The 13,668-nt window shown below is 40.0% G+C and overlaps 1 protein-coding gene across 2 annotated transcripts in view; it reads left to right on the top strand.

Moving 5' to 3' along the window:
• Positions 1-13,455, top strand: part of HECA (hdc homolog, cell cycle regulator) — a 35,527-nt gene extending 22,072 nt beyond the window's left edge. Inside the window, exons 2-5 of one of the 2 annotated variants that reach the window (XM_072141387.1) lie at positions 1,073-2,110; positions 9,284-9,438; positions 10,936-11,134; positions 13,146-13,455. In XM_072141387.1, coding sequence (XP_071997488.1) covers positions 1,073-2,110; positions 9,284-9,438; positions 10,936-11,100 — 1,358 coding nt within the window. In that variant the 3' untranslated portion in view covers positions 11,101-11,134; positions 13,146-13,455. Of the gene's footprint in view, positions 1-1,072; positions 2,111-9,283; positions 9,439-10,935 lie in introns of both variants that reach the window. The other variant, XM_072141386.1, reaches the window with a different exon arrangement.
• Positions 13,456-13,668: the final 213 nt, after the last annotated feature.

Below are 13,668 nucleotides of genomic sequence, written 5' to 3'. Positions count from 1 at the left end.
GATTTTATGACATACAATGAGATTTCCCTAAAAGAAACATGAATAACAGCCATAGTAGAACTGTACATAAAGTGCTTAAAAATATCTAAAACTCTCTAAAGCTCTTCACATCTGCTGTATAAAGGATTCAGTCTGATTTTATGTAGTTACGACCTCATACACTAGACACTCATAGATGATACAAAACCACAAGTGTCTAAATTTTGTCTGTGCCTGAATTTTTTAATGAAAAGTAATGTGAATTAAAATAAGGTTTTTTTTTTCTATGGTTCCATTCATATCTGAGGAAAGAGCATGGTTCCAATATTAGACCTTCCTATGTATATGAAATGTGGATTTAAAAAATAAAAATGCAACAAATGGGTTAACCCTAACGATAAAATATGTGGAAATTACTTGGAACTATTCAGGGACACAATATGTAAAACTGTAGCATACACATTGTCAGTCTGACACCTGGACATTGATCAGTGGAGTATAACATGCCATACCAAGCCAGGAAAACATTATAAATCATATTAGTAGTTCATATGTTTCACATTACCTGGCTCCCTGCAAGCAGCATGTGGTGAGTTCTGGGGAGGGAGCAGCTACAGTCTGTGTGTGTCTGTGTCAGTCTCCTCTCCTCCACACTCATTCAGCTCCCTCACATCTCTCCCTACTTCTTGTCATGTGCATTGAGTAGGCATGGGGGGAGGGGGAAGGTGTGAAGGAGAGGAGGAATGCATGAGGAGATGCAGGCTGCAGCTGCCCCCGCTTTATATGGCAGGGCGCCAGGTAATGTAAATCAAAATATTATAAACTACTAAAATGATTCTGAATGCTGACAAAGGCAGTTTTAAAGTCGGCATATCACAAGGCTATTGGAACCTCTCACCAGCTAAAACTCAGATTCCCATTGACAGGTTCGCTTTAATAAACCTTCTCTGTAATTGCCACTGTATATCTTTGTAATGTTTGTGGGAGGCTTCTTTTGATGTTTTTATAGTATAAAAAAAAGTTGCTTCATTTTGTACTTTGAATTACAATTTTTTTTTTTTTTACTGTTCCTTTTTTTTGTCTCCTATCACAGAAGCGGCTTGTGCCACTCCACTTATTTGTAGTCTAGGTAGACCTGTTGACCTGGAAAAGGACGACTATCAGAAAGTCATCTGTAATAATGAGCACTGCCCATTTAGTACATGGATGCATCTGCAATGCTTTTATGAGTGGGAAAGCAGCATTCTTGTCCAGTTCAATTGCATTGGTAGAGCAAGAAGCTGGAATGAGAAGCAGTGTCGCCAGAACATGTGGACTAAAAAAGGATATGACCTGGCTTTTCGGTTTTGCTCTTGTCGCTGTGGACAGGGCCACTTGAAGAAAGATACAGACTGGTATCAGGTAAAAAGAATGCAGGATGAAAAGAAGAAAAAATCTGTTCCAGAAAAAACCACAGGTAGATCCATGTCAGAGTCCTCCGATGATGTAAAGAAATGTCGTGGATCAACAAAGCCTCAAAAAGGAATGACCTTTGACCTTCCACGTAGGCATTCGGTGGACAGACAGAACTCCCAGGAAAAGTGCAGTGGTGGCTCACATGGGCTCCGTTCTCCATGTATTTCTCCGGGTCAGTCACCCCCTGCTGGCTATCCCATCCTCTCCCCTTCTCATTTTAACGTCCCCCGCAGCTCTAGATACTTAGGAGAATTTTTAAAGAACGCTATTCATTTGGAACCTCACAAGAAAAATATTGCATCTGGTGGAGTGCTCAGGAATACTCACTTTGACTATAGTATTTCTGGATTACAGGCTCACCGGTCTGGACGTTTAGATGCACCAGTCCAATTTCTCCGGAGACTTGACCTTTCAGAATTATTAGCTCATATACCACGGCATAAACTGAATACTTTTCATGTACGTATGGAGGATGATGCACAGGTTGGACAGGGGGAAGACCTCCGGAAATTTATCTTATCAGCCCTCAGTGCTAGTCACAGAAACGTTGTCAATTGTGCGTTATGCCATCGGGTGCTCCCTGTGTTTGAACAGTTCCCATTGGTGGATGGAACACTATTTCTCAGCCCGTCAAGACATGATGAGATTGATTATGACGTTCCTTGCCATCTTCAAGGTAAATTGTTTGTACGGTGTTGAAAAATGTTTTATGAAATGACCTGATTCACTATATTCCATCACAATAATATGAAATCTCAACATATTTCCAGGGACCTTGATATGTTTTTGGTGTCATATTTAAGATAAGAATCTCATCTTTTAGATCACATCAGCATTGCGTTTCTGTGAGCTATGGAGCCGGACATGCAGGCAACTGAAGACCAAGTTTGATCTATTTCCTGTCTATTTAAAGGAAATATACCACCACAATCCAGCATTGTAAACCAATAGCTTTTTATGCTGTTGATTTTTTTTTTTCTTTGTCCTTCACCAGTGGTGCAATGCCCCTATTTGTTTACAGAGGTAGGCACACTCTGCTTGACAACTCCCATCCACCTGACATACCCATTGATCCCCTGCTTCAACATTAGTTTCAATGTCTATCGGGCGCAGTGTACGAGTGGCCGTGCCTGGCAGGCGGAAGTAGTCAGAGCACATCGTGCCTTCCTCTGTAAACAAACATGGGCAAGGCACAGAGAGGGCAGTGCGGTACAATGTCCAACCCCCGGTGGAAGTAAGTATAGGGTTTTTAAAATTTTTAACCCCTTTAATATGACATCAGAATCACATCATGATACTAAACAATCGAAGATGGGGGCGTCTGATTTAATGCTTCCCCTGCAACCTCCTGACTCTTTGCTCATTTATACATGATTTTGGAGGGGATTTTTATTTTTATAGATAAAATGGTGACATTTCACGTAGTGGGAATTCTAGAAAGCGCATTTCCTACAACACCCGAGGGGACTAGTAGTTTAATAGGTTAAAATCTGGTTACAGGGTCACTTTTTAAAAAGAGGACAAGCGTCAGAGTTCGTTGTCACTTTTACACATTGCAGATTTGTTGAACATTTTTTGATGCAATCCGATGAACTAAATTATTTTTACTCCCGTAATAGTTCCACTAGAGAGAATCTTGCTCAAATTTAAAGCCTTAAAGCGTAACTGTAAAGTTACTGACAAAATAGTTTTAGCACAGCTGGAGAGAGCCTTTGATAACAATTCAAATGATACCTGTATCATGCTGCTGGCTTCTTCCTAACTGTAGAAACAAGTTGGTGTATCTATCATAATTTCTTACCAAATCATATTCTGCTTTTGCTGAAGTGGGCGGCACTTCCTCGTTGTGACATTAGCTAAGGGCAGCATTCATCGGAATCGGGACAGCATGTTTGTAATTGGCCGATCTGAAGCATGTGATGAGTCACATGCTTGTGACATCACTCCAAGGTCCTATTATCTTGCACTCCTCTTCTACAGCCACTCCCATCAAGCCTCCTGTCGTCTCTATCTGTTCCATATGGTTTCCCATGGTAACCAGGAAGTTGAGATTAGCCTGGGGGGCAAGGTAAAGCCTCCGCTTGCAGCTAAACATCAGTGGATGGCTAATTAGAGTAAATTAGAGAATTTCTTATTTTTGCTTAGTGCCTAGTTAGGCAAAAGTTTTTATACTTCACAGTTGTACTTTAATTCAGATTCGCACACCAGGAGGAGTGCTCCCCTTGGTAAAGGAAACAATAAAAAAGAGAATGCCGTTTAAAATGAGCCCCTCCTCTCACCTCTTCAGTTTTCATTTCCTGACCCTTGAGGATGCCGGAGAATGCTGCTGGCGTAGATCGATGCCCACCCCCAAGAATGATGCACAGCTTTGGAGGTCCCCTTGGATATCATGTATGCTGGGGGAAGCTTAGTGGGACTGGAGGGTTCGGACACCCAGGTGTTTCCTTAACTAGTTCTTAAGACGTGGACACTGCACCACATGCCGGGTTGGTGCAAGCACAGGTGCTGGCACTCATGCGAATGGGGTATTTCCTGCAGCGTGTTGGAAAGACAGCGATTGGCTGTCCCAGTCGGGTGATGAATAGCTATTGGAGGATCGTGAGAGGCGAATCCTAGGTGCAGAAACCAATTCTGGCTCCAAATGTTAAATTTAAGGAGCTGTGCTGTTGCATCTTGCTGTAGGTAATCTGGCCTGGCCCCAGTTCTCTGGATCCCAGGATCCTGTTTTGTTCCTGGTACAGTCAGTTCCTGGGTGCAGTGGATAAGTTTAAGTTCCTAATTATGCATTTATTTATTTTATTTTGTTATTAAATATGTTTTAGGAGCCTAAGCCTGCAAGAAATTTATCTTTGTCTATTAAGAAAACACTGTGGGTAGATTTATCAAGCTGTCTGAAAGTCAGAATATTTCTAGTTGCCCATGGCAACCAATTACAGCTTTCATTTTACCAGTGCTCATGAATATTTTAAAGGGGAGCTGTGATTGGTTGCCATGGGCAACTAGAAATATTCTGACTTTCAGACAGCTTGATAAATCTGCCATTCTGTATCCCATCCTGGAAAACTTATTTGCATATTTTCCCAGAGTCGCCTAGTGGATCATCCATGGCTATAAGTCTCCATACACCTACACGGCGGCCTTAATTGGCAGTCTCCGTAAGGAGAACTCTTACTTCCCGACGCCCTTTAATCCCTAATCTCACTAGCATCATTAAGAAAGAAGTGAACGCTGAAGTTAATCGACGTCTGCCACCTGCATCAGCAGTAGTGGATTATAATATATGCGGTTTGTGCGGTTGCCAACCAAACAACAAATTTTATACTCCGAAGGACCACCTGTTTCTACTCTCAATTCACATATACACATTTCAGGACCTTTTGAAATTCCTCCAAAGTTTCTGATACTGGAGATGGAAAGCAGGCAGAAAGGATGCATCCTCCATTTCCCAAGAGGCTTGATTCTAGTACCATATGTAGATAATGAATTCCAGACTTGTTGGGGCTATAATATTAATACAGCCCAGGGCCCATGGCAGTTTTAATCCACCCCTGTGCATTAGCCCCCGTTTACCCTTCAATCTCAAGGATGGAATCTGTCCTGGTGGAATAACAGGAGGAAAAAGGAGAAACAGAAGAGTCGGATGACTCTGAAGATAATTCTGGGAGACCTTGTTGGAAACCAATACCCTCTTAAAAGCATTAAGAGCCACTGTAGGTCTTGAAGATGTCAAGAGGTCTCCAAGGTCTAGGGGAAAAGGAAAGAAGGGTTAGTGCCCTGATTAAAAGTCAATGGAAAGCGCCAGAGACGAGGTCAGGAGTATCAAAAAATTTTCCAGGAGTGCCATCCAAAAGGTTCATATTGATAAGATTGCAGAAACCAGAAAGCCTTGAAATCAGATGTTTTAAAGCTGCTTCAGAAGGAAGTGTTAGTACCAGTCTCCTCACGGTTTCTACTCTTCAATATTCCTTATAGAGAAACCAAATGTTACAGTACATTCAAGTATTTGAGAATTTTGAGGTATTTGTAGCATTTCCAATGTCAAGCAATGCCATTTGGTATTTCTGTGGCACAAAGGATCATCTTTACAAAGATCACAACTGAAGTTTCAGGTTATTTTCATCTGACAGGAATACATGTACTTACTATATACATGATATACATCCCTTACTTGGACAACCTGCTTTTTTTTTGCCCCAACAGAAGATTTACTTCTGATTCCTCTTAACTGGATTTTAGAAACAGTGTTGGTGCTAGGCTGGCTGATCAATGAGGAGAAATCCAATTTTCCTCAAGTCAACGGAAGACCTTCTTGGGCATTACTTTAAATACAGTTCTGATGAAATCCTTTCTTCCTCGAGGAAAAGTTTTTGTCCCCTCTGATTTCAATTTCTGAAGCTCCTGGGTTTGTTAACATCCACTGCTAACAGACCATTAGCAGTTCCGTGGGTGCAGGTATTCCTGGAACAAGACCAGTCAGTCTCTGGACAAAAAGATCTCATTCCCAAAAAAGAGAGAGATTTCGCTATGATGTTGGAGAATCCACAAGAACCTCCAAAAGGAGTGGCATGGAGACCGGCTGCAGCAGTTGCAGGGAAGATGGTCCAGAGTGCCTGGGACCAAGTCTGGAGGCCAGCTTCCTCGTATGCCAGGGAAGTTATATGAAAGGCTCATTGTTTCCTGTCCAAAGGGGAGACAGGGGGGCACTCCGACTGGTGTGCCGCTGAGGCTAAGGAGCAAATCCAATTACCAATGAGTGTAATTTTCATCTTTCATGTGTACTTGTACTTGCTTCAGGATATACATTTAGGGCTGTAAGTCTCTATCGTCTGATAAAAATTAGGCAGGTCCTGGGGCCCAAGATTCCACACTGAGCAGCATTGTTTCTGCATTGGATTTTTTCTATTGTGCAAAATTTCTATTATGTTACATATCTACAAAACTACAGTAAAATTAGCTTTTTACTTCTTATTTAGATCTACCTCTTGTCCACATCTTACACTGCACTTAACTAATAGAATGTGGGATAAATGATTTGGGGTCATAGCGATCAATAACTCTTTGTTAAAATTTGTTTTAGGAAATGTAATGCTATTACAGACATTGTAAGACTTGTGGCTGTAGCCTACAAGGATGCTTAAGAAACGTAACTTGTAAAAAACGTGAATTCTCTTCATCTTGAAGCCACAGTGCTGGATATGTCATATTGTCATATGGCTTTTACTGGGTTCAGACATCGACAGGTTTTGGAAGGCTTTCATCTGGATGTTTTGCATGATTTGCTGTGCTGCATTTTGGACAATTTAGTCTGAGGGATGTGTAAGTTATTCTAATGATCTCTGTCAGATGGCTGCATAAAGAGTAAAGGAACTCTGTAAGGGACAGCAGTTATCCAGTTTCAGAGGTAAGTAACCATGAAATTACTGTACAGCTGATTATAGAGCAAGAGAGTCTGACTAAAGCTTCTAAATCATCTTAAGTCTTTTGTAGACATAGATCACTAAGCCACAGAATCCCAGCTGAATGTTCAAAGAGGCAGAAAAAAACATTGTGTGTTAGAAAATGTGAGTCATCTAAAATTGGTAAAAGGGGAATTTGTTACACCTATACCATGGGTGTCAAACTTGGGGCTCATGTACCAAATCCGGCCGCAACCATGTATTATTGTTCCTATTTATGGCTCCCTACCCTCTGCTGCTCTAGTCACGAGTAGCATAGTTGCAGAATACTCAACTTTCCTTGCTCCCCTGAAATGGCAGTAGTCATCTTCTTTAGTGTGGCTGTTAAAGGGGTATTCCGGGAATATGAACGTCTGACACAAAAACCCATGATGATATAAATAAATGAATACAACAATACTCAGTGTCATTAGTCACAAAACGGAGCTTAAATAGTTTGATTTTATGATTTACAAAATTTGTGGCCTCTCTAAAGTATGTGGAGTTATCACTAAGATGGCCACCACTGGATACTACAAGTTCCATGATCCTTTAGTTCTCAGTAACTCCTCCTACCTCTTGTCCTCTGCTCCTGGTGATGATCTAACAGATTTTCTTGTTCTGTTACCATAGTAATGATGTGTAACTGCCATCCCTGCACATCACCACAACACTGGCCATACTGGATGCACTGCAACCAACCCACTACAGCCAAACATAGTGGTGATCACATGACCTGCCCAGGCAGGTACAGGACATGATGTGGACATGTGACCAGCGGCCATCTTCTGTCCTGTGTATGCTCTGCAACGGACCGCGCGGAGGAAATTAACGGACTGATTAAAGGACCAGTAGCATTTTAATTCTTCATTAGAGTCTATGTCACAGCATTTTCTGCTAAGGGGAGCAACATTTTATAAAACAACTAATTACACATTAGCTTATATTTTGAGTACCCACTTGTATATGAATTATGCTTATTCCTGGAATGCCCCTTTAAGTTGAGATCAATCAAATTTTTTTGATTAAAGGCGCTATACTACAGTATAGCGTCAGAGGGGACATAGGTAATAAAGGCGTTTTATTATTTTGATGAAAAGACCTTGAATGCCATGTCTTTTCCAATGGTCTTTTTACGGCATTTGAAACATGTGTTGAAACACATATGATGTTGTCCGGGGGCTTGGTGGGTTAGTATAAAGCCTACCTGGTCCTCATGCATTAAGGATGGCAGACAGTATTTATTTTAGCGAGGATTGCAGTTGGGATGGCCTATAATATTAGTTTGCAGATATTCAGGCGGGGAAGTCTACCTTTTGCAATTTCACGGAAGAAAGCCTGTAGTAGTTTAATCAGTAGGTGAGGGAGTTTATTTATAACAGTGTACATTTTTTAAAATCCCTTCCCTCCAAGGCCCTTTTTCATTTTTGCGTTTTCATTTTTCACTCCATACATATTTTTCCATGTAGAGAGCTGTGTGATGGCTTGTTTTCTGCGTAACCAATTGCACTTCATAGTAACAGTATTTAATATTCCATGCCGTCCGTGTACTGGGAAGCGGGGAAAAAAAATCCAAATGCAGTGAAAAGGGTGAAAAAAATGCGTTTGCACCTCATTTTTGAGGGCTTGGTTTTTACAGTTTTCACTGTGGGCCCCAAATGACATGTCTTTTCATTCATTCTTTGGGTCGTTGCAATCACAGGGATATCAAATTTGTAAAGATTTTATAATGTTTTCATACATTTACAAAAATTTAAACCTCCTGTACAAAAAAACAACATTTTGCCATCATTTGGCGCTAATAACTGTTTCATACTTCATATGGAGCTGTGGGTGGTGTCAGTTTTTGCGACTTTTGATAACGTTTTCAATGCTATAATTTTAAGCACTGTATGGCCTTTTGAGCACTTTTAACCCCTTACCGACATGTGACGTAGTATTACGTCACATGCCGGATCCCGGTGCATGGAAAGGGCTTGCGAGCCGTGCCCTCTCCATAGCCGGTAAGTCTTTGCTGCATAATGCAAATCTGCCGGCGGCTTCAAAAAGATGGCGGCGCCCATGTCATTCCGAGGATCGTCGCTCCCCGTGACGTCATCGGGGAGCGGCGATCTGCCGCCATGGTAGCCTCCGGTCTCACGAAGACCCAAGGGTACTTCGGGTTAACCCATGCATTACAATGTGCTATCAGCACATTGCAATGTATGAGGAGTAAAATTCTCATATACTGCCATACTGTAGTATTATTTATTTAATGCAACGTAAAAGGTGTTATTTAATTAGGCATAGTATGTGAGGTATTGCATTACACATGGTGTCCACAAGGTGGTGCTAGGAAACATTTCTCTTCAAATTTGATGTGATTTTTTTTTTGCTCTGTTTTTTAACTGTGCTCTGTCCTTTCCTCATCATAGGAAGACTAATGCATTTGTATGCTGTCTGCGTGGACTGCTTAGAAGGTGTTCATAAAATCATCTGCATAAAATGCAAGTCTCGATGGGATGGAAGCTGGCATCAGCTGGGAACAATGTATACTTATGATATCTTGGCAGCATCTCCATGTTGTCAGGTTTGTGGATTTTCTTTGTGTAGATAATATTCATGGAAAAAGATAAATGTAATGTTAAGCTTGCACATGGCAGATTTGCTGCAGAAACAATTACGTAAATGCTTGTAGAACCCATATTCTGGAGACTTTCCCCAGTGTACATTGATGTGAAACATTGGTTTACAATAACTATTGATCATAAGTGAAGCTTGTAAATCTTCTCTAAAATTGTATAAAAACTGTAACATTTGTCTTTACATTCTGAAAAAGAAAATGTAGTCATGTCATCACAAACCTCATCATAACCAGCCAAACTCTGAATTCAATCAAGAATTTCTTGTGACTATTTCCATGTACAACAGTCTATGCTGCATTTGCCAATTCTGGTATTTTAATTCATATCATCATCTTTTGCAACCTTATTATAACTCTCTAAACCCTAAATTTTACGCTGAAATTTCTTTTGATTTTATCCCATGAATCTATCACCCATGTCACAGCCTCTTGCAGTAGCTAAATAATCTACAATACTCATGTATGGCATGGGGGAGGGGGGGGGGGGACTAATCGCTTTCGCTAGGTCTAATTTTCAGGGGAACAGCAAACTTATACTGTATGTTCAAATAGTGGGATACAGTGGATTCAGATCCTCCCCTCTGAAAGCCAAAGAAGGAGTAAACATTGGCAGTAGGCATATTTGAGGTTGGGAATGCTCAGGGTGTCTCCTGACCGAGATAATTGTCCATAAATGGACAGTTATATTATTGAGGGACCAACCACAGTTTATGTTCAGCAGAGAATAGAGATGGATGCCATAGAGTTGCATTCATCCACCATTGCTTCTAATGGCTTCTGCTGAGCATATATTGTGCTCACAAGCAGGATCCAGTGTTTCCAGTGAATGCGACATGTACTGAGTAGACAGAGGGAAAAAGTTGCCTACGCCTGCCAATAGGTCTGTGGACACATTTAGCATATATATTTCACAGGAGTGAGAAATGGTGTGATGGGTCTTTTAAAGCACCACAGGTGGCAAAGTGGCAGAGGGAATGGTAATTGCAATATGAAAAACCAAGACAATTATGTGTCATTCTAAAAAGAATCTTCAATGCATGAGGTGCACAAATAAGGTCCACAATATAGTGCTGGGCCAGATCCAAACAGTTGTCAGAAGCAGAACAGTAGGGACTCCTATAGATATGTTTGGGGTATGTGTCGAGGGCATATGCTGATGTACAGCCCACATGATTTTCTCCCACTATGTTGGGTTGTGTTTACACCTGCTGTTAAAAACCCTGATGCCTTTACATGAAAAGGCACCTCTACTCATACTGTCAAAATTGTAAAAACCATGACTTACCATGTAATAGTATCTATCGTGCCCCATTTGTATCTGTCAAATCTTTGTGGCTTCTCAAAGTCTTGATACCTGTGAAGAAAAAAAGCAAAATGATATTCCACATATTGCCAAAGGTGTTAATATTGTCCACTACAGTAATCTTCTCTTGGTTGTTCTAGGCTCGGCTGAACTGCAAGCATTGTGGGAAACCCGTCATCGATGTTCGCATTGGAATGCAGTATTTTTCCGAATACAGCAACGTTCAACAGTGCCCTCACTGTGGGAATTTAGACTACCACTTTGTGAAGCCATTTTCCTCATTCAAAGTACTAGAGGCTTATTGACGAAAGCTTTGTTTTAGTAATAGCCATTTTATAGGTATTACAACTTTGTTACATATCTTTTATAGGAAATATTCTGTGAGAAAATAACTTTTTGTTTTCTATTTCTAAAACTATTGCAGCATTTTTCCTTTGAGTTATGTTACTAAATCTTGTACATAATATTTCCAATTTCCCGTTTTTAAGTGGGAAATGTAACATGGAAATGTGACGGGTGAATGTAAGTCTACGCCAGCAAAGTGTATTTTTTTTTCTCGTCTTGTTAGTATTTGGGGATAGGGCTGTCGTTTCTTTTTAAATGTTTTCCCGTGGTTAGGCACTTAAATGAGAAAAAAATCCCTTTCTGCCAAAGTAAATTTCGATATTTTTTTTAAAAGAAATTTGATATTTGAATCCATTCTCGGTTTTTTTGGAAGGGTTTTTTCTAGTTGAACAAAATGTGTTCTCGAAACTGTTTTCTAATAGGTTTGAAATAGAATACTTACAAAATTTGCTGTCATATTAGATAATCTCATCGAAAGGACGCTTAAATTCGGTCACATATTCTCAATATGGAGATTCCCATTAATATTAGATTAAAGGAGGTGGAAAACACCCATCAATCAGTTAATATCCGTGGCTCCAGAGAAAACCTAGTACTTGTAGCCAGAAAAAGACATTTTTACATTGTATATGGTCAACCCCAGGTGACTGCAACTCAAATTATTTAACTTAAATAGACAACCTTACTACTACGTGTATGGAGCTGACTGCATATGGCTCCTTGACTTTGAGTAGATTTATGATAATGGACAAAAATAAAACTATCTTTGTTGTCCACCACAACCAACTTCAGTATGACTAGTTCACAAAACCAAAATTTAAAGCTGTACTGCAATTTTTTTCACTCGTATACTTTTTTGGTTAATTTTCAGATTTGCTCAAAATTTTCAGACTTTCACTTGACCAACAAAAGTTCGCCCCAACAGAGTTTTTCAGTGTTGTGATTGATATATCAATAGTCCAGTTGTGGACTATTTGTGCAGTAATGTGCAACCTTTTACAGAGATTGTGAAAAAAAAAATAAACTCCACTTCTCAGTGGGCATAGGAAAAAGCTTAGAACGGGTTGAAGAAGAATTTGTGATTTTTGTGCAAAAAAAAAAAAAAGCAGACTCCAATCCTCTAAGATAAATCACACCGGTCCAGTTCCACTTAAAAATGGACACAAATGTCTAGGCTAAAGATAAATGAACCACTTATGACTTTTTTGTTAAAGTTTCATAAATGTTCCAATACTATGATCTAGTCTAGGACATCGGTGTCAAAATCTTGGGAGACCTCATTTAATTATGTGTTCTCTGTCTATAGAAAATTATTTTACTTTGGTTTTAGGCTTCTTTGAGATAAGTGGGATAAGTACATTTGTGAAACATGGACTGTTTAGTGGCCGGATTTCATACACCAAACACTCCCCAAAGAAAGGGACTCCAAGCATGATAGTTCCATATGATGCAAGGACTAAACACCCTTTTCTGAAACACGTTTATAAATCATTTTTGCAGACTGTTTTTGATATTTCCCTAATGAATCTACAATAAATAATAAAGAAGCCATGTTGCAAGTAGACTTGACTTAACATTTCGTATAATTCTGTGTATATAGCTCCAGGTCATACATTGGCTGTATCAGTGGTTACCGGAAATCATCTATACTTTCTTCTTTCTAAGTTAGTAACCACTAGAGAAGAGGAAGAAGGGGTGGAGTAAGACATAAGTTGTGCATAGGAGTAATATGATTTATTGTAGATACATTTGATCATTAAAGGAAATCTACCATCAAAATTGAGCATGATAAACCAGGATTATGCTTGATTTGGGTGGTAGATTTAATGCCTGGTGCATGCAAGGCTGCGTTGCTGGAGGCATGTGCTGCTGCATTGCAGGTCTCCTAACCAGGAGGTGATGGCAATAAATGTGGCCCAAAGTCATGTGGCAAATGTCACACGGATAAGTCTGATGTACATGCGTTGCAGTTTTCACATTGATGAACATGCTCTGTTTTTTTAAGTTACCACCAGAGTTCTGGGTCTGATGGGAAACCTGTTGTATGAGAAGCAATAGAGTCTAATCTCCCTGCAGCATGCTATTGAGCCGATAATGTTGCTGACAGAGTTTTCAGGTACAGTATAAGATACAGATATATAGATACAGTATAACTTATCTATTTCTATCTGTGCTCAGAAGTAAAGCAGCTATGCCCTTATGCACAGTTATAGGGGGAATCTTGACATTCACTACTTTGAAGGACCACCTACTTGTCTTCTCAACAAAGCGTGAACAGAGAAGAAAATCAATAAAATATATTTTCCACAAAATTATACTGTATGTCGGTCTGCTAAGCTCTTCATGCGTTGTAACATATTGTCTACAGAATTTTCACATGACAGGTTACATTATCCCCGTTTCTGTTCCTAGTGGTTGACAATCTGGTGTAGGTCAACTTTTCAGGAAAACAGAGTTCCGATTCCCAATAATTCTTAGAGCAGTCGAGCACCACTCCATGCACAGCATTTGTCTATTAACAACGCTCT

The sequence above is a fragment of the Engystomops pustulosus genome, chromosome 3 (assembly GCF_040894005.1).
Source record: "Engystomops pustulosus chromosome 3, aEngPut4.maternal, whole genome shotgun sequence".
NCBI classification, from domain to species: domain Eukaryota; kingdom Metazoa; phylum Chordata; class Amphibia; order Anura; family Leptodactylidae; genus Engystomops; species Engystomops pustulosus.
The sequence above is the reverse complement of the archived record's forward strand: the minus strand, read 5'-3'. Positions and strand labels throughout refer to the sequence as shown.